Source organism: Oncorhynchus kisutch, linkage group LG12, assembly GCF_002021735.2.
Source record: "Oncorhynchus kisutch isolate 150728-3 linkage group LG12, Okis_V2, whole genome shotgun sequence".
Lineage (NCBI taxonomy): Eukaryota > Metazoa > Chordata > Actinopteri > Salmoniformes > Salmonidae > Oncorhynchus > Oncorhynchus kisutch.
The window spans coordinates 35,899,923-35,918,590 of NC_034185.2; the positions used below are offsets into that span (position 1 = coordinate 35,899,923).

The window sequence follows — 18,668 nt, forward strand, 5'->3', positions numbered from 1 at the left end:
ACTGGGTTTACGCTACACGGAATGAACAGACAAACATTGCGTGACTAAGGTCACGGGAGTCCCCTGAACTCCTTTACTGGGCTGGACTCTTTTTAGGCCCGAGGTACAGGACATTTCTAGAAGAACCAGAACTCATTGTGATATTATTATGTGTGTGTGTAATCATTGGTGTTGTTAATACAACCCACGCAAAAGAATATAGTTGTTTTTGAAGTTCTTTCCAATGTTTTAAGGGTTTATGAAAAGTTTATTTCCATCCAGACTTTTACATAAGTCATTTGTATTGGTGTAGACTTGACGGACCAGATGGGACTCATTCCCTCCCAAACCAAAAGGGGAAACCAATGTTTTCTCTGGTAGGCACAACCTACCTGGCACCCCTATAAATAATAACCTCAAGTCAAAACCGTTACAACACGGTGAGTGGAGTTTAGACCAAAAAGCTCTATTTTTGTCTCATCAGACCACATGACCTTCTCCCATTCCTCCTCTGGATCATCCAGATGGTCATTGGCAAACTTCAGACGGGCCTGGACATGCGCTGGCTTGAGCAGGGGGACCTTGCATGCGCTGCAGGATTTTAATCCATGACGGCGTAGTGTGTTACTAATGGTTTTCTTTGAGACTGTGGTCCCAGCTCTCTTCAGGTCATTGACCAGGTCCTGCCGTGTAGTTCTGGGCTGATCCCTCACCTTCCTCATGATCATTGACGCCCCACGAGGTGAGATCTTGCATGGAGCCCTAGACCGAGGGTGATTGACCGTCATCTTGAACTTCTTCCATTTTCGAATAATTGCACCAACAGTTGTTGCTTTTCCACCAAGCTGCTTGCCTATTGTCCTGTAGCCCATCCCAGCCTTGTGCAGGTCTACAATTTTACCCCTTATGTCCTTACACAGCTCTCTGGTCTTGGCCATTTTGGAGAGGTAGGAGTCTGTTTGAATGATTGTGTGGACAGGTGTCTTTTATACAGGTAACGAGTTCAAACAGGTGCAGTTAATACAGGTAATGAGTGGAGAACAGGTGGGCTTCTTAAAGAAAAACTAACAGGTCTGTGAGAGATGGAATTCTTACTGGTTGGTAGGTGATCAAATACTTATGTCATGCAATAAAATGCTAATTAATTACTTAAAAATCATACAATGTGATTTTCTGGATTTTTGTTTTAGATTCTGTCTCTCACAGTTGAAGTGTAACTATGATAAAACAATTACAGACCTCTACATGCTTTGTAAGTAGGAAAACCTGGAAAATCGGCAGTGCATCAAATACTTGTTCTCCCCACTGTATATACAGTACCAGTCAAAAGTTTGGACACATCCATTAATTCAGGGGGTTTCCTTTATTTTTTATTTATGTTCTACATTGTAGAATAATAGTGAAGACATCAAGACTATGAAATAACACATATGGAATCATATACAGTAGAAACCAAAAAAGTGTAAAACAAATCCAAATATATTTAATATTCTTCAAAGTAGCTACCCTTTGCCTTGATGACAGCTTTGCACACTCTTGGCATTCTCTCAACCAGCTTCACCTGGAATGCTTTTCCAACCGTCTTGAAGGAGTTCCCACATATGATGAGCACTTGTTGGCTGATTTTCTTTCACTCTGCAGTCCAACTCATCCCAAACCATCTCAATTGATTCGAGGTCAGGTGGTTGTGGAGGCCATGTCATCTTACCCAGCACTCCATCACTCTCCTTCTTGGTCAAATAGCCCTTACACAGCCCTTACACACCACTTCCAGTGCCGACAGAGATGGCCGCCTCGCTTCGCGTTCCTAGGAAACTATGCAGTATTTAGTTTTTTTACGTGTTATTTCTTACATTGGTACCCCAGGTAATCTTAGGTTTTATTACATACAGTCGGGAGGCACTACTGGATATAAAAACTCACCATCATCATGACCAGGAATACGACTTTCCCGAAGCGGATCCTGTGTTTTGCCCACCACCCGGGACAATGGATCGGATCCCAGCCGGCGAACCAAAACAACGACGCTGTAAAAGGGGCAGACAAAGCGGTCTTCTGGTCAGGCTCCGGAGACGAGCACATCACGCACCCGAGCATACTACTTACCAATGTCCAGTCTCTTGACAACAAGGTTGATGAAGTCCGAGCAAGGGTAGCATTCCAGAGAGACATAAGAGACTGTAACGTTCTTTGCTTCATGGAAACATGGTTCACTCGAGACACGCTATCGGAGTCGGTACAGCCAGCTGGTTTCTTCACGCATCACGCCGACAGAAACATGCATCTTTCTCGTAAGAAGAGGGGCGGGGGGGTATTGCCTTATGATTAACGAGACGTGGTGTGATCATAACAACATACAGGAACTCAAGTCCTTCTGTTCACCTGACTTAGAATTCCTCACAATCAAATGTCGACCGCATTATCTACCAAGAGAATTCTCTTCGATTATAATAACAGCCGCATATATTCCCCCCCAAGCAGACACATCGATGGCCCTGAACAAAATGTATTTGACTCTATGCAAACTGGAAACCACATATCCTGAGGCTGCATTCATTGTAGCTGGGGATTTTAACAAGGCTAATCAGCATATCGTTTGTGCTACCAGGGCTGGTAAAACCCTGGATCATTGTTATTCTAACTTCCGCGACGCATATAAGGCCCTCCCCTGCCCTCCTTTTGGAAAAGCTGACCACGACTCCATTTTGTTGCTCCCAGCCTATAGACAGAGACTAAAACAGGAAGCTCCTGCCCTCAGGTCTGTTCAATGCTGGTCCGACCAATCTGATTCCACGCTTCAAGATTGCTTCGATCACGTGGATTGGGATATGTTCCGCATTGCGTCAAACAACAACATTGACAAATACGCTTATTCGGTGAGCGAGTTTATTAGCAAGTGCATCGGCGATGTCGTACCCACAGCAACTATTAAAACATTCCCAAACCAGAAACCGTGGATTGATGGCAGCATTCGCGCGAAACTGAAAGCGCAAACCATTGCTTTTAACCAGGGCAAGGCGACCGGAAACATGACAGAATACAAACAGTGTAGCTATTCCCTCCGCAAGGCAAACAAACAAGCTAAGCGTCAGTATAGAGACAAACCCCCTATCTACATCGTCGGGACAATAGTGGAGAGGGTAGTAAGTTTTAAGTTCCTCGGCATACACATCACGGACAAACTGAATTTGTCCACTCACACAGACAGTGTGGTGAAGAAGGCGCAGCAGTGCCTCTTCAACCTCAGGAGGCTGAAGAAATTTGGCTTGTCACTAAAAGCACTCACAAACTTTTACAGATGCACAATGGAGAGCATCCTGTCGGGCTGTATCACCGCCTGGTAGGGCAACTGCTCCGCCCACAACCATAAGGCTCTCCAGAGGGTAGTGAGGTCTGCACAACGCATCACCGGGGGCAAACTACCTACACCTACACCACCCGATGTCACAGGAAGGACATAAAGATCATCAAGGATAACAACCACCCGAGCCACTGCCTGTTCACCCCGCTATCATCCAGAAGGCTAGGTCAGTACAGGTGCATCAAAGCAGGGACCGAGAGATTGAAAAACAGCTTCTATCTCAAGGCCATCAGACTGTTAAACAGCCACCACTAACATTGAGTGGCTGCTGCCAACATACTGACTCAACTCCAGCCACTTTAATAATGTAAAAATTGATGTAAAAATGTATCACTAGCCACTTTAAACAATGCCACATAATATAATGTTTACATACCCTACATTACTCATCTCATATGTATGTACTGTACTCGATACCATCTACTGCATCTTGCCTATGCCGTTCTGTACCATCACTCATTCATATATTTTTATGTACATATTTTTCATCCCTTTACACTTGTGTGTGTGTATAAGGTAGTTGTTGTAAAATTGTTAGGTTAGATTACTTGTTGGTTATTACTGCATTGTCGGAACTAGATGCACAAGCATTTCGCAACACTCGCATTAACATCTGCTAACCATGTGTATGTGACAAATAAAATTTGATTTGATTTTTGATTTGATTTGTTGGATCATTGTCCTGTTGAAAAACAAATGATAGTCCCACTAAGCGCAAACCAGATGGGATGGCGTATCGCTGCAGAATGCTGTGGTAGCCATGCTGTTTAAGTGTGCCTTGAATTCTAAATACATCACTGACAGTGACACCAGCAAAGCACACCCACACCATCACACCTCCTCCATGCTTCATGGTGGGAACCACACATGCGGAGATCCTCCGTTCACCTACTGTGTGTCTCACAAAGACACAGCGGTTTGAACCAAAAATCTCAAATTTGGACTCATCAGACCAAAGGACAGATTTCCACCTTCTAATGTCCATTGCTCATGTTTTTTGGCCCATGCAAGTCTCTTATTCTTATTCGTGTCCTGTAAAAATATAATCAAATTGTATTCGTCACTGGCCCAATTGTGCGAGCCTCGCTATTGTTATTTTACCGCAGCTCTTTAATTATTTGTTACTTTTATTTCTTATTTTTTACTTCTCTATTTTTTTACTTGATAAGTATTTTTCTTAACATCATTGTAGGTCAAGGGCTTGTAAGTCAGCATTTCATTTCACCTGTTGTATTTGGCGCATGTGACAAATACAGTTTGATTTGATTGTATACAGGGGGTACTGGTACAAAGTCAATGTGCGGAGGCACAGGTTAGTCAAGGTAATTGAGGTAATATGTACATGTAGTTGGAGGTTAAGTGACTGTGCATAAAAAAAATAGATTATACAATGCAAATAGTCCGGGTAGCCATTTGATTAGCTGTTCAGGAGTCTTATGGCTTGGGGGTTGAAGCTGTTAAGAAGCCTTTTAGACCTAGACTTGGCGCTCCGGTACCGCTTGCTGTGAGGTAGCAGACAGAACAGTCTATGACTAGGGTGACTGGAGTCTTGAGCAATTTTTAGGGCCTTCCTCTGACACAGCCTGGTATAGAGGTCCTGGCTGGCAGGAAGCTTGGCCACAGTGATGTACTGAGCCAAACGAGCTACACTCTGTAGTTCATTGTGGTCAAAGGCCGAGCAGGATGCTCTCGATGGTGCAGCTGTAGAACTTTTTGTAGTGGTTTCTTTACAGCAAACTTTAGTAGTGTAGAGTGCACGTGAAGAAACTTTCAAAGTTCTTGAAATGTTCCGGATTGACTGACCTTCATGTCTTAAAGTAATTATGGATTGTCGTTTCTCTTTGCTAATTTGAGCTGTTTTTGCCATAATATGAACTTGGTCTTTTATCAAATAGGGCTATCTTCTGTATACCACTCCTACCCTGTCACAACACAACCGATTGGCTCAAATGCATTAAGAAGGAAAGAAATTCCACGAATTATCTTTTAATAAGGCACACCTGTTATTTGAAATGCATTTCAGGTGACTACCTCATGAAGCTGTTTGAGAGAATGCCAAGAGTGCAAAACTGTCATCAAAGAAAAGGATGGCTACATTGAAGAATCTAAAAGTTAAAATATATTTTGATATGTGTAACACTTTTTTGGTTACTACATTGATGCCATATGTGTTATTTCATAGTTTTGATGTATTCACTATTATTCTATAATGTAGAAAATAGTCAAAATAAAGAAAAACCCTTGAATGAGGAGGTGTGTTCAAACTTTTGACTGGTACTGTATATGTTTTTTTGTCACACAAATCCAATCACATTTTATTGGTTCAGCAGATGTTAATGCGTGTGTAGCAAAATATGTTGTTTAACAGGGTTAGCCATAGTTGTACAGCACCCATGGAGCAAATGAGGGTTGAGTGCCTTGCTCAGGACCATTGTCAGATTTTCATATAGTCGGCTCGGATATTCAAACCAGCAACCTTTTAAGTTACCGGCCCAATGCTCTAACCGCTAGGTTACCTGCCACCCTCAGGTCTGGACTACCTGCCGCCCTCAGATGCCATCAGGCCTGGCTATGTCTTTGACTTCCCTTCTCTAAGTCTGACCAGGCTAGCAGAAGTGTCTGAACACAAAATTACCATTTTAGGCCCCACTTCTTCCACCCATCCCAATGCCCACACTAGTGGTAGCATTTCAGCAGAGAAGACTGACGCTCCATCAGACAGCCGCCTACCCTGGTGTATCTGAAAGTGGTGAATCTGTATCCCAAACCCTGCTCTCCCACTGCCTTGGTCCCTTTACCCATCTGTGAAGATCCACAAGTAAGGACCCCACTCCCGCCTCAGATGTGCCTCAACAACCACAGAAGGCTCTCCGCAGTCCTCAGAACTTTTTTAATCACTAATTGTAATTTCAACATCAGGCTCTGGCAACAGCCACCGAGGAACACACGGCTAGCAGACAAGGGCCCCAATAACCTGAAATGATGTGGCGATTTGGCATTTGCCGAAACACTTTTGATTCGGCTTATTGACACAAAAGTGTTGAAAAGAGGGACAAAGTACAGATGTCCCACAACTGATTTGCCTCATGATTTATCAACTCGTGCACAATTCATCTGTGGTTCAGTCTGGTCAACTGTAACCTACTGATAACAATCACAGTGAAATGTATGCGCTTCTCTAGGCTACATGTGTTTCTCTAGGCTGCCAGATCAGGGAAAACTCTGGGCCCCAGGAAAACAATTTGCCCCCCCACTACTATGGGATCTGTGGTGCCACCTCTGAAAACAAAAACAGACAAAGCAACACTCTTCTCCCCTATTTGACCTAAATAGTTAGTGTGTATGTATTGATATGTGGGCATTTTGTCATTTTATTTGAATTCATGTAGTTCTGTCCTTGAGCTGTTCTTGTCTATTAATGTTCTGTATTATGTCATGTTTCATGTTTTGTGTGGACACCAGGAAGAGTAGCTGCTGCTTTTGCAACAGCTAATGGGGATCCTAATAAAATAACAAATAGAATCAACATTTATAAAATTCAGTGGCGGGACTGGCCTTCCATACTATGGACTTATCCATGTTGCCTATGTGCATTTTGGAGAACCCCCACCGCCCCTCAAACACACACACATTCCAATATCTGTCAATTTCCAGACATATATTGAATGTCAGGTTATTGGAGTAACATTTCCACAAGAACACAGTACAGTAAAATATGGTTTCCTACCATCTAAGAATTAGCAAGCAAAATGGATTTCATTATCAGTAATGGCTGACAGCATATTTCTTAACGAGAAGTCATCTGTGTGGGAGGTGGTGAGTGAGTGTACATTTTCTCCAAAGATCAGAGAGAATCAATTCAACTTGTTCCCAGACACTCCCACCATGAAACCCACACTATGAACTTTCCGCACTCTGGTTCATGGAATGTCCTCAAGACACACTCACATAACTTCTCTTATAGCCAAGTCCACTATCATCTGAACAAGCATTATGTTAGGCACGATCATATCCAAAACCCGCGAAGAAATACCCCAAATGGCCATATAATCAGAATATTTCACATGGCCTACAGACCATAAACTTCAATTGAGAAAGCAGTTTAAAAAAGATAGGCCAAATGCCACGTTTATAGTTTGCATTTCACTGCCTCCCTGTGGACAACGAGGGGAATGCACAAATAAATTAAATCAGTAGGATGCCTGCGCGCTCTCCCTCTTGATGCGCTCTGACATTACGCACGCCTTCATTTACACCGCCAATAGCTCAACATGACAAGACGCGCAAGTGCGGATACTTTACGGGGTTAGAATAATATAATTGCTTCATACTTTTCATTTTTAAACCGTGTAAAAAACAAACAAGGCCGAGTAAAGTAGACAGCATATCATTTTCTTTGGCTTTGTTCCGTTTTCCCTTCTCAACAACCTATTGCTATGGCATCTCTCACTCGAAGAGAGAAGGAGAGATGTCCCACAGCAGGGAACCGAAGGTATTGGGTAAGGGACGCTTGATTCAATATTACTTTTTCCACATTCAGTATTTATCTTAAGTTGTTTAGATAGTGGGTTGCACAGTTCTAGTATCAACATATTATTTGATGACTCATAGGCTTTTAAAACATCAGTTTCAATTTATGTCATGATGATGTCATGGTTATTTTCTTCAGTTTGCAGTATATTAAGGTGCATGGTATTTGTACATTTCTCAGACAGATGCGCCTCAATGTAAATCATCCAGATTTTACTCTGAGACTGGGAGCGGTACAGTACTACACGAGGACTGTCAATCAACAGATCGCCCCTCTCCAGAGGGTGCAGGGTCCAACGCCGACCCTCATGGAGTTCCGTGGCCAAAAACGGATGTCCCATCCCGAGGGTCTCTGACGAGACCCTGCGCCGGAGGACCTGGGATTATCAGTGGATTTGACACTGTTAGACCCCCCATGGTGGGAAGTTGGAGCGTTCGGAAATCTGACGGAAAAGTTATTTGTGAGCATTGCACGGCGACTGTGGCTATACTAAAAATACACGCACGGAGCCTCGTCATTCCTCAATATATCTCATGCAAGGTAGGCTTATCACTTCTTCACTTTCTATGAAAATGTGTTTTATGCAGTAAACAGTAGCATGCTTTCATTGTAGTGATACAATATACTTTGGTGACAATTTAATGGGTTTGAATTGAAATGGTAAGAAAATGTGATTCAGCCACAGATTTGCAACATATTTTAGATGTTGTCACATATTTTAGCTGCCTTGACAAATCCAAATTGTCACTTACTTAGATGTTTTTCTCCCGATTGCATCTGATATGTAGCAGACATCAGTTCCGGTCATTGAGCTGACTCATAGGCTATCCCTAGAGTGAACTGATTCAGACTCATATTAATATTTTAACAAAGCAACTCATGTCCCCTTCAAACCTCATTACCAGAGGTACAACGAAAACATTTGCTTCACTCTGCTATGAGAGGAATATGAAATAGAACAGGACGTTTTAAAATGAACCACAGACCATTATGTGGAGATATTACCTCATTGTTCGGACGGAGACGGTCAGTAGAAATCTGATAATGGCTTCTTGTAGTGTATTGATTTCCAGACCAGGGCCATGATGAAATCTGGCCTGTTATGAATCCTAAAGAAAATACAGGTCTCTGACAGTCTGGTTCCAGACCTGTTTGTGCTGTTTAGCCGCCTCTTACCCTCTTAGGGGAAAAAAAGGTGTTATGTACAGTAGAACCTAAAAGGGTTCTCCTCTGGGGACAGCCAAAGAACCCTTTTGGAACCTTTTTTTCTAAGACTGTGTGGTCATTATTTTGCCTGGTCCTAGATCAATTTGTCTCTTTGTTATGACAAACACACAACCCAAAGTTTGGCTACACAGCACAAACAGATCTATTACCAGGCTAGGTCTCAGATTTTGGCTTGGAGTTTGTTTGGGCACATCTGCATTTTTCTGGTTGACTTTGTTTTATGCAATATTGCAGTAGTCTGGGACTCAAAATGTGGGTCATTGACATTAGCAGCTTGCGGGAGAAAGGTTTTGGAATGGAAGTTCAGGGAGAACAAGGGCACAGAAACTAACATACAGTATGCTATGCCACCATCTCTGTCCTATGATAGATGCTATTATAATGATTGATTCTGGAAGTCGATATAGACCTACTTCTTACCATACCACATTTTGATACATCATTTCCTCAATGACAGACTGTCATCAATGACAATTAATTATACATTTTTTTTCCGCTTTTGTAATTCACTGTGATATTTGTTGTTTTTGTGATTACATTGGACTCAATGCATAGAACCATACTGTACATTCCCTTTACATCCCCTCTGTAGGAGTCCACCTTGTCAGCCTATCTCCATGACAACCTCCAAACCCACAGTGGTACCATAGACGTCTGGGCTGTGGAGGACGAGCAGAGTGGCTGTGACGTCTGTGGTGCCCACCTGAGCCAGCTGAAGCAGGAGGCCATCCACCTGATCCTAGCCAGGGAGGAGCGTGCCAAGTGGGCCACTCCATCTCCCGCCAAGCCCCTTCCTGGATCCACCTCCACCAAAGCAGCACCATCTAGCCCCCACCTCTCACGCTCTGCCAGGACCCATATTTCCTCTGCCAAGCCCTCCCCTGGACCTCGATCCACCACCTCCACAGCACCATCTAGCCCCCGCCTCTCAGGCTTCACCAGGAGTGAAAGCCCCCAGAAGACCCACCCTAGGAGGATCCTGAAGCCCACCCCAGCTGAGATGGAGAGATGGGTTGAGGAGCAGCAGCACCTGGCCTCCTCCATATCAATGTCCAGCAATAAAGGAGTCACCATCTTTCCCTGCCAGGTACTGTACATCTAAAAACCTACAGGTTGCATATCACAATATTGCCTTGATATCACAATAGCTATCGTTATTATGGAGTCTAATGGAAGCGACGTGAACAATATCAGGATAATATCATGAGTCATGACACATCCCCTAGCAGGTGCTGTACATCTAAAAGAGGAATGGAGAGAGGACAGAGGAATGGAGAGAAGAGGAAAGGAGAGGAAAGGAGCACAGAGGAGGGAAGGGGAGAGGGGAGGAGTGGAGTGGATGCTCTCATAGAGGATGTTGTCACTGTCGGAATTGATTGACTCCGTCCGATCTGCCCCAATTAGATCCTGAGAAGTGTACATTTGCAACCTTATTGCTAATGGAGGGAATTGGGTTGTGATTTATTTTCCGTCATAAAACAGCCAGTCAAAAAGCAGGCGGCGCAATGATCAATAGCCTGGTCATATTTAACGACTGGTGAAATATGCATAGTGCTGTATTGTAACCCTCACAGGGCTAGGTGGTAAATACAGCCGGGACGAAAGTGGATGGATGGAAGCATTTAAGGAGCCTTAAGTAGGCTACAGTAGCTTGTTCAGCCATAGGGCTCCTACCATAGGGCTTTGGTCAAAAGTAGTGCACTATATAGGGAATAGGGCACCATTTGGGAATCTACCTATATCTCCTTCAGTGCATTGTGGCTAATGAAGTGAAGTGGTCTCTGGTCTGTCAGTTCCTGACAGTGGAGTGGCTGTCTGGCTGAGGACTAGCCTGATCACAGATCAGTTATGGTTGGCATAACAATGACCATAGGAGTTGGCTGTATGCAACACAAACAGATCTCGTACCAGGTTAGCTGCCATAGTCTATTAGACAATATGCAAAGCAGAGCATATTATACCGGCGTAAGTTTGTTATTAGGAAGGTTTCCATCCAATTGGTGACAGATTTTCATGTGAATATTCTAAAATCCGCATGAAAGAAAATGTGCACATTTTCCCCAACAGTGGTGAGTTTCCACAAAACGGATAAAAATCTGTGCGTGATGACGTAGTGTACACAAAATGTACTTTTTCGCTTACGTTTATATGTACTGAATACAAATCTGAAGTTCATTGTTTTTCCATCACATTTTCTACTCTACTGATAGTTTTGCCACCAAACTGTTGGGTTAAATAGCAAATGTTCCAACTCATATCAACCACTTTCACCGCCCTGTGAAGTTCATCATCTCTTATTTCATCTGTAGCCTAATAAACTGCACGCTTTCCTGATTGAGTTATAGTGGGAGGACCACGCCCTGTGTCATTGCGTGACTCCAAGTTGACTTTGATGTGATGGTTATTATATCAATATTTGTGCATAAAGGTGTTTCCACCACTATTTCACGTATAATTCATTTTACAGGCACAAAAAGATCCCACGTCGAACAAACAAATGACCTGACGGCATTTAGAAAATTGGACTTCCTGTTTCCCTCACAGCTGTCGTGATTCTTTTTTTATAAGGCATGACTTTACTCACATAAAAGCTGTGAATGGAAACGTGACTATTGATGTGTTTTCATGTGATTTTCCACTTGGAGGAAGCAGAGCAAATGTTAGTCAAAGCTAGGTGACCTCATGCTAATGGTAATGGGAGTGTTTACACCATTCCAGTTTGAGATAGATGAGGGAAGGAGAGAGGGGGGGGGAGACAAAAGAGAAAGAGAGCGAGAGAGAGGGGTAGAGAGAGACAGAGTGGGGGGGGGGGGAGGGGGTAGAGAGAGAGGGAGAGAAAAATAGCAAGAGAAAGAGAGATCTTCAGGGTGTGGGGGACAGGGAGTTCAGAGTTAGAAAGGAGTAGAGGTAGAATTTAACTTTACCCCATGCCCCCTAAACCCATCTCATTCCAGATGTTAGTCATGCCCCAAGGTGCCTCATGGCTCTAATTGGCATTACATGGCTGGATATTTCCTGTGGCAGTAGCAATAGAGGGAGGGGAACAGGGTTGTTATCTTGCCCTAAAAAGCTGAAACATTGATGAGACAGTAGAGCTGCAGAGGGGGCCACTATAAAACAGGACTCTGGCTGTCGCTTTTGCTCGCGGCCAAGCTCTTTGACTTCATTTCAGCAGATGTACAGAGTAGGGAGTAGGCCAAAGCTTACACACACACACACACACACACACACACTAGGGCTGGAGGGAAGGGAAAGCAGGGTTGGGTTGAAGAGTCAGACTCTTCACGCGCATCCTCGAGGGTATGTGGTGTGGAATAGTCAGATGCAGCACGGTCACAGTAGGTTTAGTCTCTGAGTCTGATTGTCTGAGTCATGTCTCCGTTAAACCTTGGAGCTATGTGTCCCATGTGTGACTACTAGTCTATATGTAGAGCTATATGATGAATGTCCCATTTACCTAATGTGCTTTCATCCTAATGCCCCACATCCACAGGTTAACAATTGATTCTTCTCTTGGGTTGCGTTCCAAATGGCATCTATTCCCTGGGCTATATTACGATGTGCTGTTGGCAATTCTCTTATCATTGCCAAGCTGTACTTTGGCATGACATTGAACGAACACAAAGAGGAGTTGGCTAATAGCCAAAACAGACTGGACCCCCAGGCTATGGATATTCTAATAAAGTTGAAGTATTATCTCCTAAGATAATCAGTCTACTTCTCTCCAGTTTTCAGAGGAGTTCTCAGAGGGACCGAATGAGACTGTGGCTGCCCAGAGCAGTCCAATGGCTCCTGCAATTTTGTCCTTTCTGGTCAGGTATGTGTAAAACTAGTCAGATAGATGTCTACTGAGTAGACATGGACTCCTGCAGGTTGTTCTTTACTGATGATTAATAAAACGTCTTAAATAATCATTCAGAAGTTGACGATGTACCTACTGTGTTTTTGAAATGTCCACATCCTATCTTTCCACAGGGCAGCCCAGAAACTGAGCCTGACGTCGAGGAGGAAGAGCCAAATGTCCGCCCCCTCTCCCATGTCTCCTCTCCCCCATTACAACACCTGCTACAGGGGCATCATCCAGAGGTCTCCACCCACAGTCCCCACCTGCCTCCTTCAAGCTGCCAACCAACTCAAAGACGCACCCAACTTTGACAAGGTAATCAGCTGTACTCAGTTGTTCACCACGGTCTTGACCAATCAGATCGTTCATGTAAAAGATAATTTTTCCTCATTGAATTAACCTGACTACACTGAACAAAAATATAAACGTCACATGCAACAATTTTTATTTTTATTTTACTTAGTTAAAGCATATAAGGAAATGAGTCAATTGATATAAATTAAATAGGCTCTAATCTATGGATTTCACATGACTGGGAATACAGATATACATCTGTTGGTCACAGATACCTTAAAAAAAGGTAGGGGCGTGGATCAGAAAACCAGTCAGTGTCTGGTGCTTCCCCCATTTGCCTCATGCAGCGTGACACATCTCCTTCACATAGAGTTGATCAGACTGTTGATTGTGGCCTGAGGAATGTTGTCCCACTCTTTCATGGCTGTGCGAAGTTGCTGAATATTGGCGGGAACTGGAACACGCTGTCGTACACATCGATCCAGCGCATCCCAAATATTCTCAATGTGTGAAATGTCTGATGAGTGTGCAGGCCATGGAAGAACTGGGACATTTTCAGCTTCCAGGAATTGTGTACAAATCCTTGCGACAAGGGGCTGTGCACTATCATGCTGAAACATGAGATGATGGCGGCAGATGAATGGCACGACAATGGGCCTCAGGATCTCGTCACTGTACCTCTGTGCATTCAAATGACCATTGATAAAATGCAATTGTGTTTGTTGTCCGTAGCTTATGCCTGCCCATACCATAACTCCACCGCCACCATGGGGCACTCTGATCACGATGTTAACGTCAGCAAATTGCTTGCCCACCTGATCAGGTCAAGACCCTGGTGAGGACGACGAGAATGCAGATGAGCTCCCCTGATGGTTTCTGACAGTTTATGCAGAAATTCTTCAATTGTGGAAACCCAAAGTTTAATCAGATGTCTGGGTGGCTGTTCTCACACGATCCCGCAGGTGAAGAAGCCAGATGTGTAGGTCCTGGGCTGGCATGGTCACACATGGTCTGCGGTTCTGAGGCTGGTTGGATGTACTGCCAAATTCTCTAAAACAACGTTGGAGGCGGCTTATGGTAGAGAAATTAACAAATAATTTTCTCGTAACAGCTCTGGTGGACATTACCATGTTAACTGCACGCTCCCTCAAAACTTGAGACATCTGTGGCATTGTGTTGTGTGTCAAAAGCGCACATTTTAGTGTGGTCTTTTATTGTCCCCAGCATAAGGTACACCTGGGTATTGATCATGCTGTTTAATCAGCTTCTTGATTAAACAGTCATGTGGATGGATGATCGTGGCAAAGGAGAAATGCTCACTAACAGGGATGTAAACAAATTTGTGCACAACATTTAAGAGTATTAAGCTTTTTTGCGTATGGAACATTTCTGGGATCTTTTATTTCAGCTCATGAAACATGGGACCAACACTTAACATGTTGCGTTTATATTTTTGTTTGGTATAAATACATGTTTAAATAAATGTTTTAATAAATGTTTTATTAAATAAATAAATCGTTCTCCCACATACACTTTTTTATGTGATTCCAGAGTCATTAAGCAAGTGAGAGTGGTTGTGTCGAGGAGTGAAGAAGATCCTATATCGCCACTCATAATACCTACCCCCATCTTTATGAAATGCCATAATGTGGTGTTAATGTCCTTTCTGTTTCTGCCCTCCCCCCTCTGGGGTATACTGTAGACGAAATCAATATGGCTGCCCTCGTGCTTCACAGACGATGGTCTAGAGTTACAGATAACAGGCCTCCATCCCATCCCTCCATTCCACCTGCACTCAGCCCAGAACAACTCAGGGAGAACCTATTTTTTTCCTCTCTCTGTCTCTCCCGCTCTCTCTCTCTCTCTCTCTCTCGCTCTTTCACCCCTCTCCCTTTCTCTCTCCGGTTCTCCTTCCCACATTCTCTCTATCTCACCCCCTCTTTCCTCTCTCTCTCTCTCTCTCTCAGTATATGGCTTCTTGAATAATTCAGCCCCATAAATATACGGTGACACAAGCTCAATAGCATACAGTCAGGGTAGGAGTTACATAGCAAGACTTCCTCCAACAGATAGCAGACAGACTAGCTACCATCACTTGCTTTTATTATGATTCATCATCATAATCAAGGCTGATGGATTATGTTCACGGTTGGGTAGGTCACTTTCTAAATGTAATCAGTGACAGTTACAAGTTACCTGTCCAAAATTGTTATCAGTAACATAGCTTTTGGATTACCCAAAGTAACGTAATCGGATTACTTTCATTTCCTTTTAGATTACTTTCCTATAAGAGGCATTAGAAGAAGACAAAAATGAATATTAAGAATTGAATGACATCTATTACAAGATAAGTCAATGTTAGAGTTTACATAGCTGGCCAGAAATGGATGTTAGGTTATGTAGGCTTCTAACCCATTGCTTTCTACTTCAATACAGATAACAAAATGATTAGGCTATATTTTTACATTAAAATCTAAAGTCTGTCAGATTTACAGTCATTCCAATGAATTATATTCTTGATCTTCAAGAAAAGGATTTGTAAATATGGAAATGTAGATTAGTTACATTTTTTAACCTGACCATAACCCCAAAAGAAAGGATTTATTACCCAACTCAGTAATGTAGTCAGATTACTTTCCGTTACCTTTGGATTACTTTCCCCGTAAGAGGCAGTAGAAGAAAACAAAAAGGATCTATCAAACACATGCGGTCTGTCATCATAGTGAGGTTAGACTCGCTCAGATGGAACAAACTTCAGTTCAGTTGGGTTTATTAAGCATAAGTACATGGTTAATTGGCTTCATCTTGGTGGTTCTGTGACGTTCTTACCCTTCAGATGTGCGGAGTCAGACCTCAGAGAACTAAGTTAAGTGGCTGTTGAGGTCTTAGCTAACTTAACATAAAACCTCTCAGAGCCTTTAAATCCACTGTATTTCTAGTAGAGCTGAACAGCAGAAATCTGTTCATGTGGCGTTCCTACTCGGGATATATAGGATGTAGCCACATGAATTAATAATAATTTATCATTGATTAGATTTATCAAATCAAATCAAATGTATTTATATAGCCCTTCGTACATCAGCTGATATCTCAAAGTGCTGTACAGAAACCCAGCCTAAAACCCCAAACAGCAAGCAATGCAGGTGTAGAAGCACGGTGGACAGACAATTTAACAGCATACAATTACATAGACTCAATTACACTGAATTATAGGATTTCAATGCTTTATAGTATAGGGTAAACTGTGTAGCCTATAATAACAGCTATAATAACAGCTACTACAGTTATATCCTCTCTCTAGCACTAGTCTGTGAGTGTTTAAGTCAGAGTGGCAGACAGTGTGCATTGATCTGTACAAGTTTTCCTCTACATTCCTCTTCTCTTGTAACTAAGTTGGTGTAAAAGAGACACCATCTCACAGGGGTGAACAGCAGAATGCTGCCTTTCTCTCACTCTTTACCAGTGACGTTTGAAATCTCTTCTCAGTTGCCTAGCTGTGCGATATCCCTACTCCGTTTAGCTTAACGTCTTCTTACACCTATTCCAAAGGAAACATATAAATAGCAGGGGATAGAAGCGAATAGAATCAGGAACGCTGGGAAACTCCTAGGGTTTAATACGACTGCCGTGTCTGTCGTTTCCAACCTCCTTTAAAAGAACGAGAGCATCCTGCCTGTGACCCATATTGACAGCTGCTTTGACTATTCTACAATCACATCTGATGCATTTAGATATTATTGTTTTGGATTTTGATTGTTTAATAATGCAGGGATTTTCATACTTTCCTTCTTGGTTCTATCAGTTTTATTTTGTGTAAAAAAATGCTTTTACTGTTGTTTTCCCCCATATGGAATATTTAAATACTCTTAGCTTCCACTAAACCTTTTAGTAAATGCTCTTTTTATGGATTTCTATGTAGATCTTGTCTTCGACCTGGACCATTTATCGTAAAAATGAGACCAAACCTTTTTTTAAATGGAAGATTCAAGTCGGATAATGAAGATTCAAGTTAGGACTTTACAATAACTTCAAGTGAAATACTCAGGGACCGAAATACTCAGGGACCTCCTCCATATAGCCTAACTCTCGCACACTTTCACACTTTCACATGCACACACTTTCACATGCACACCCACGTTAAACATGAACTGATCGTGATTGCTGATCAGTTCATTTGTATATTTGTAATTAGTAGGATAATCTGTTTTAACAAACCTTTATTATATTTGTACTTATGTATTGTATATTGTTTGTTTGTGGTGTGGTTTTCATATAAACCCTTGGGCTTCCAACCACACCTGCACACTGTAAAATGTTTTATCTGTATTGTTGTCTATCACCTGTTTTCTTTGGCGCAAATAACAAACAAAAAATAATATAAAAGACATTTGACTTCAAGCATTACGGTATCATTTCCCTTACCTACCTACTCAACATCTGTTCATCCCAGTTCCCAAGAGCCCCCCTGAAAAAAACCATGATCACATCTTCACCACCAGCTTTCTTCTCTCCACACAGGTCAAAGTGGTGCTGCGAGTCTGCCCCTCTCCCACCGTGCCCCCTTCCCAACCCCAGCCACCCATTCTTAGGGTGGACCCAGCCAAGAGAAGGGTCACCTTTATTAATCCTACCACCAACCACAATCGACAGCCACACTCCAACTCCACGCCGACACACGCTGGGGAAGCCAAGGGCCACTCTAAGACATATGTCTTTGACGCAGCCTTCCCCCTAGAGTCAACCCAGGTCAGTGGGTACAGTACAGTACGGTTGGTTTGTTATCTCTGTCTGATGACCTGAAAACTGATGGGACTTAAAATGCCGTTTCCAGACAGCCATCGCTATATCGAGCGCTGTTATCTTAGCCTTCCAGCCTCTTTCCTTTCCCAGCTGTGTGTGTTAGTGTTGTTTGATGGATCAGACACACTCAGCCACTTAAGTGTTATTTGCGTTTTAAACAGCTGGATAAATGCTAAGGTGGATGGATGGATTCACCCTCTTTTTCTCATTTTTTCACCCTATTTTTCTCATTTTTTCACCCTATTTTTCTCATTTTTTCACCCTATTTTTCTCCCTTTTTCACCCTCTTTTTCTCCTTTTTTCATCCTTTTCACCCTCTTTTTCTCCTTTTTCACACTATTTTTCTCATTTTTTCACCCTATTTTTCGATCCCTCCTTTATCTTCTCTGCTAGGCGGAGGTGTGTGTAGGTATTCTGCCTGACGTCATCCGTTCTGTGGTCAACGGGGCAGACGGATGTATTCTGTGTTTTGGACATGGTGAAGCAGGTAAGTAATGAACTAAACTGCATAAACCAGCATAAATTTCAAACTGGTCCATGGTCTTTAAATGTATTTTTTAAAACCTATTTAACTAGGCAAGTCAGTTAAAAACAAATTCTTATTTACAATGACAGCCTAGGAACGGTGGGTT

At 42.7% G+C, this 18,668-nt stretch overlaps 1 protein-coding gene across 1 annotated transcript in view; it reads left to right on the top strand.

The window, feature by feature from the left end:
* The first annotated feature begins 7,611 nt into the window (after nt 1–7,611).
* The window catches only part of LOC109900389 (kinesin-like protein KIF26B), a 35,873-nt gene continuing 24,816 nt past the window's right edge, over nt 7,612–18,668 (top strand). The window contains exons 1-7 of the mRNA XM_031837470.1: nt 7,612–7,839; nt 8,052–8,411; nt 9,691–10,185; nt 12,827–12,915; nt 13,074–13,257; nt 17,755–17,982; nt 18,430–18,523. Of these exons, the coding sequence (XP_031693330.1) occupies nt 7,777–7,839; nt 8,052–8,411; nt 9,691–10,185; nt 12,827–12,915; nt 13,074–13,257; nt 17,755–17,982; nt 18,430–18,523 (1,513 nt within the window). The 5' untranslated portion in view covers nt 7,612–7,776. The remainder of the gene's footprint in view (nt 7,840–8,051; nt 8,412–9,690; nt 10,186–12,826; nt 12,916–13,073; nt 13,258–17,754; nt 17,983–18,429; nt 18,524–18,668) is intronic.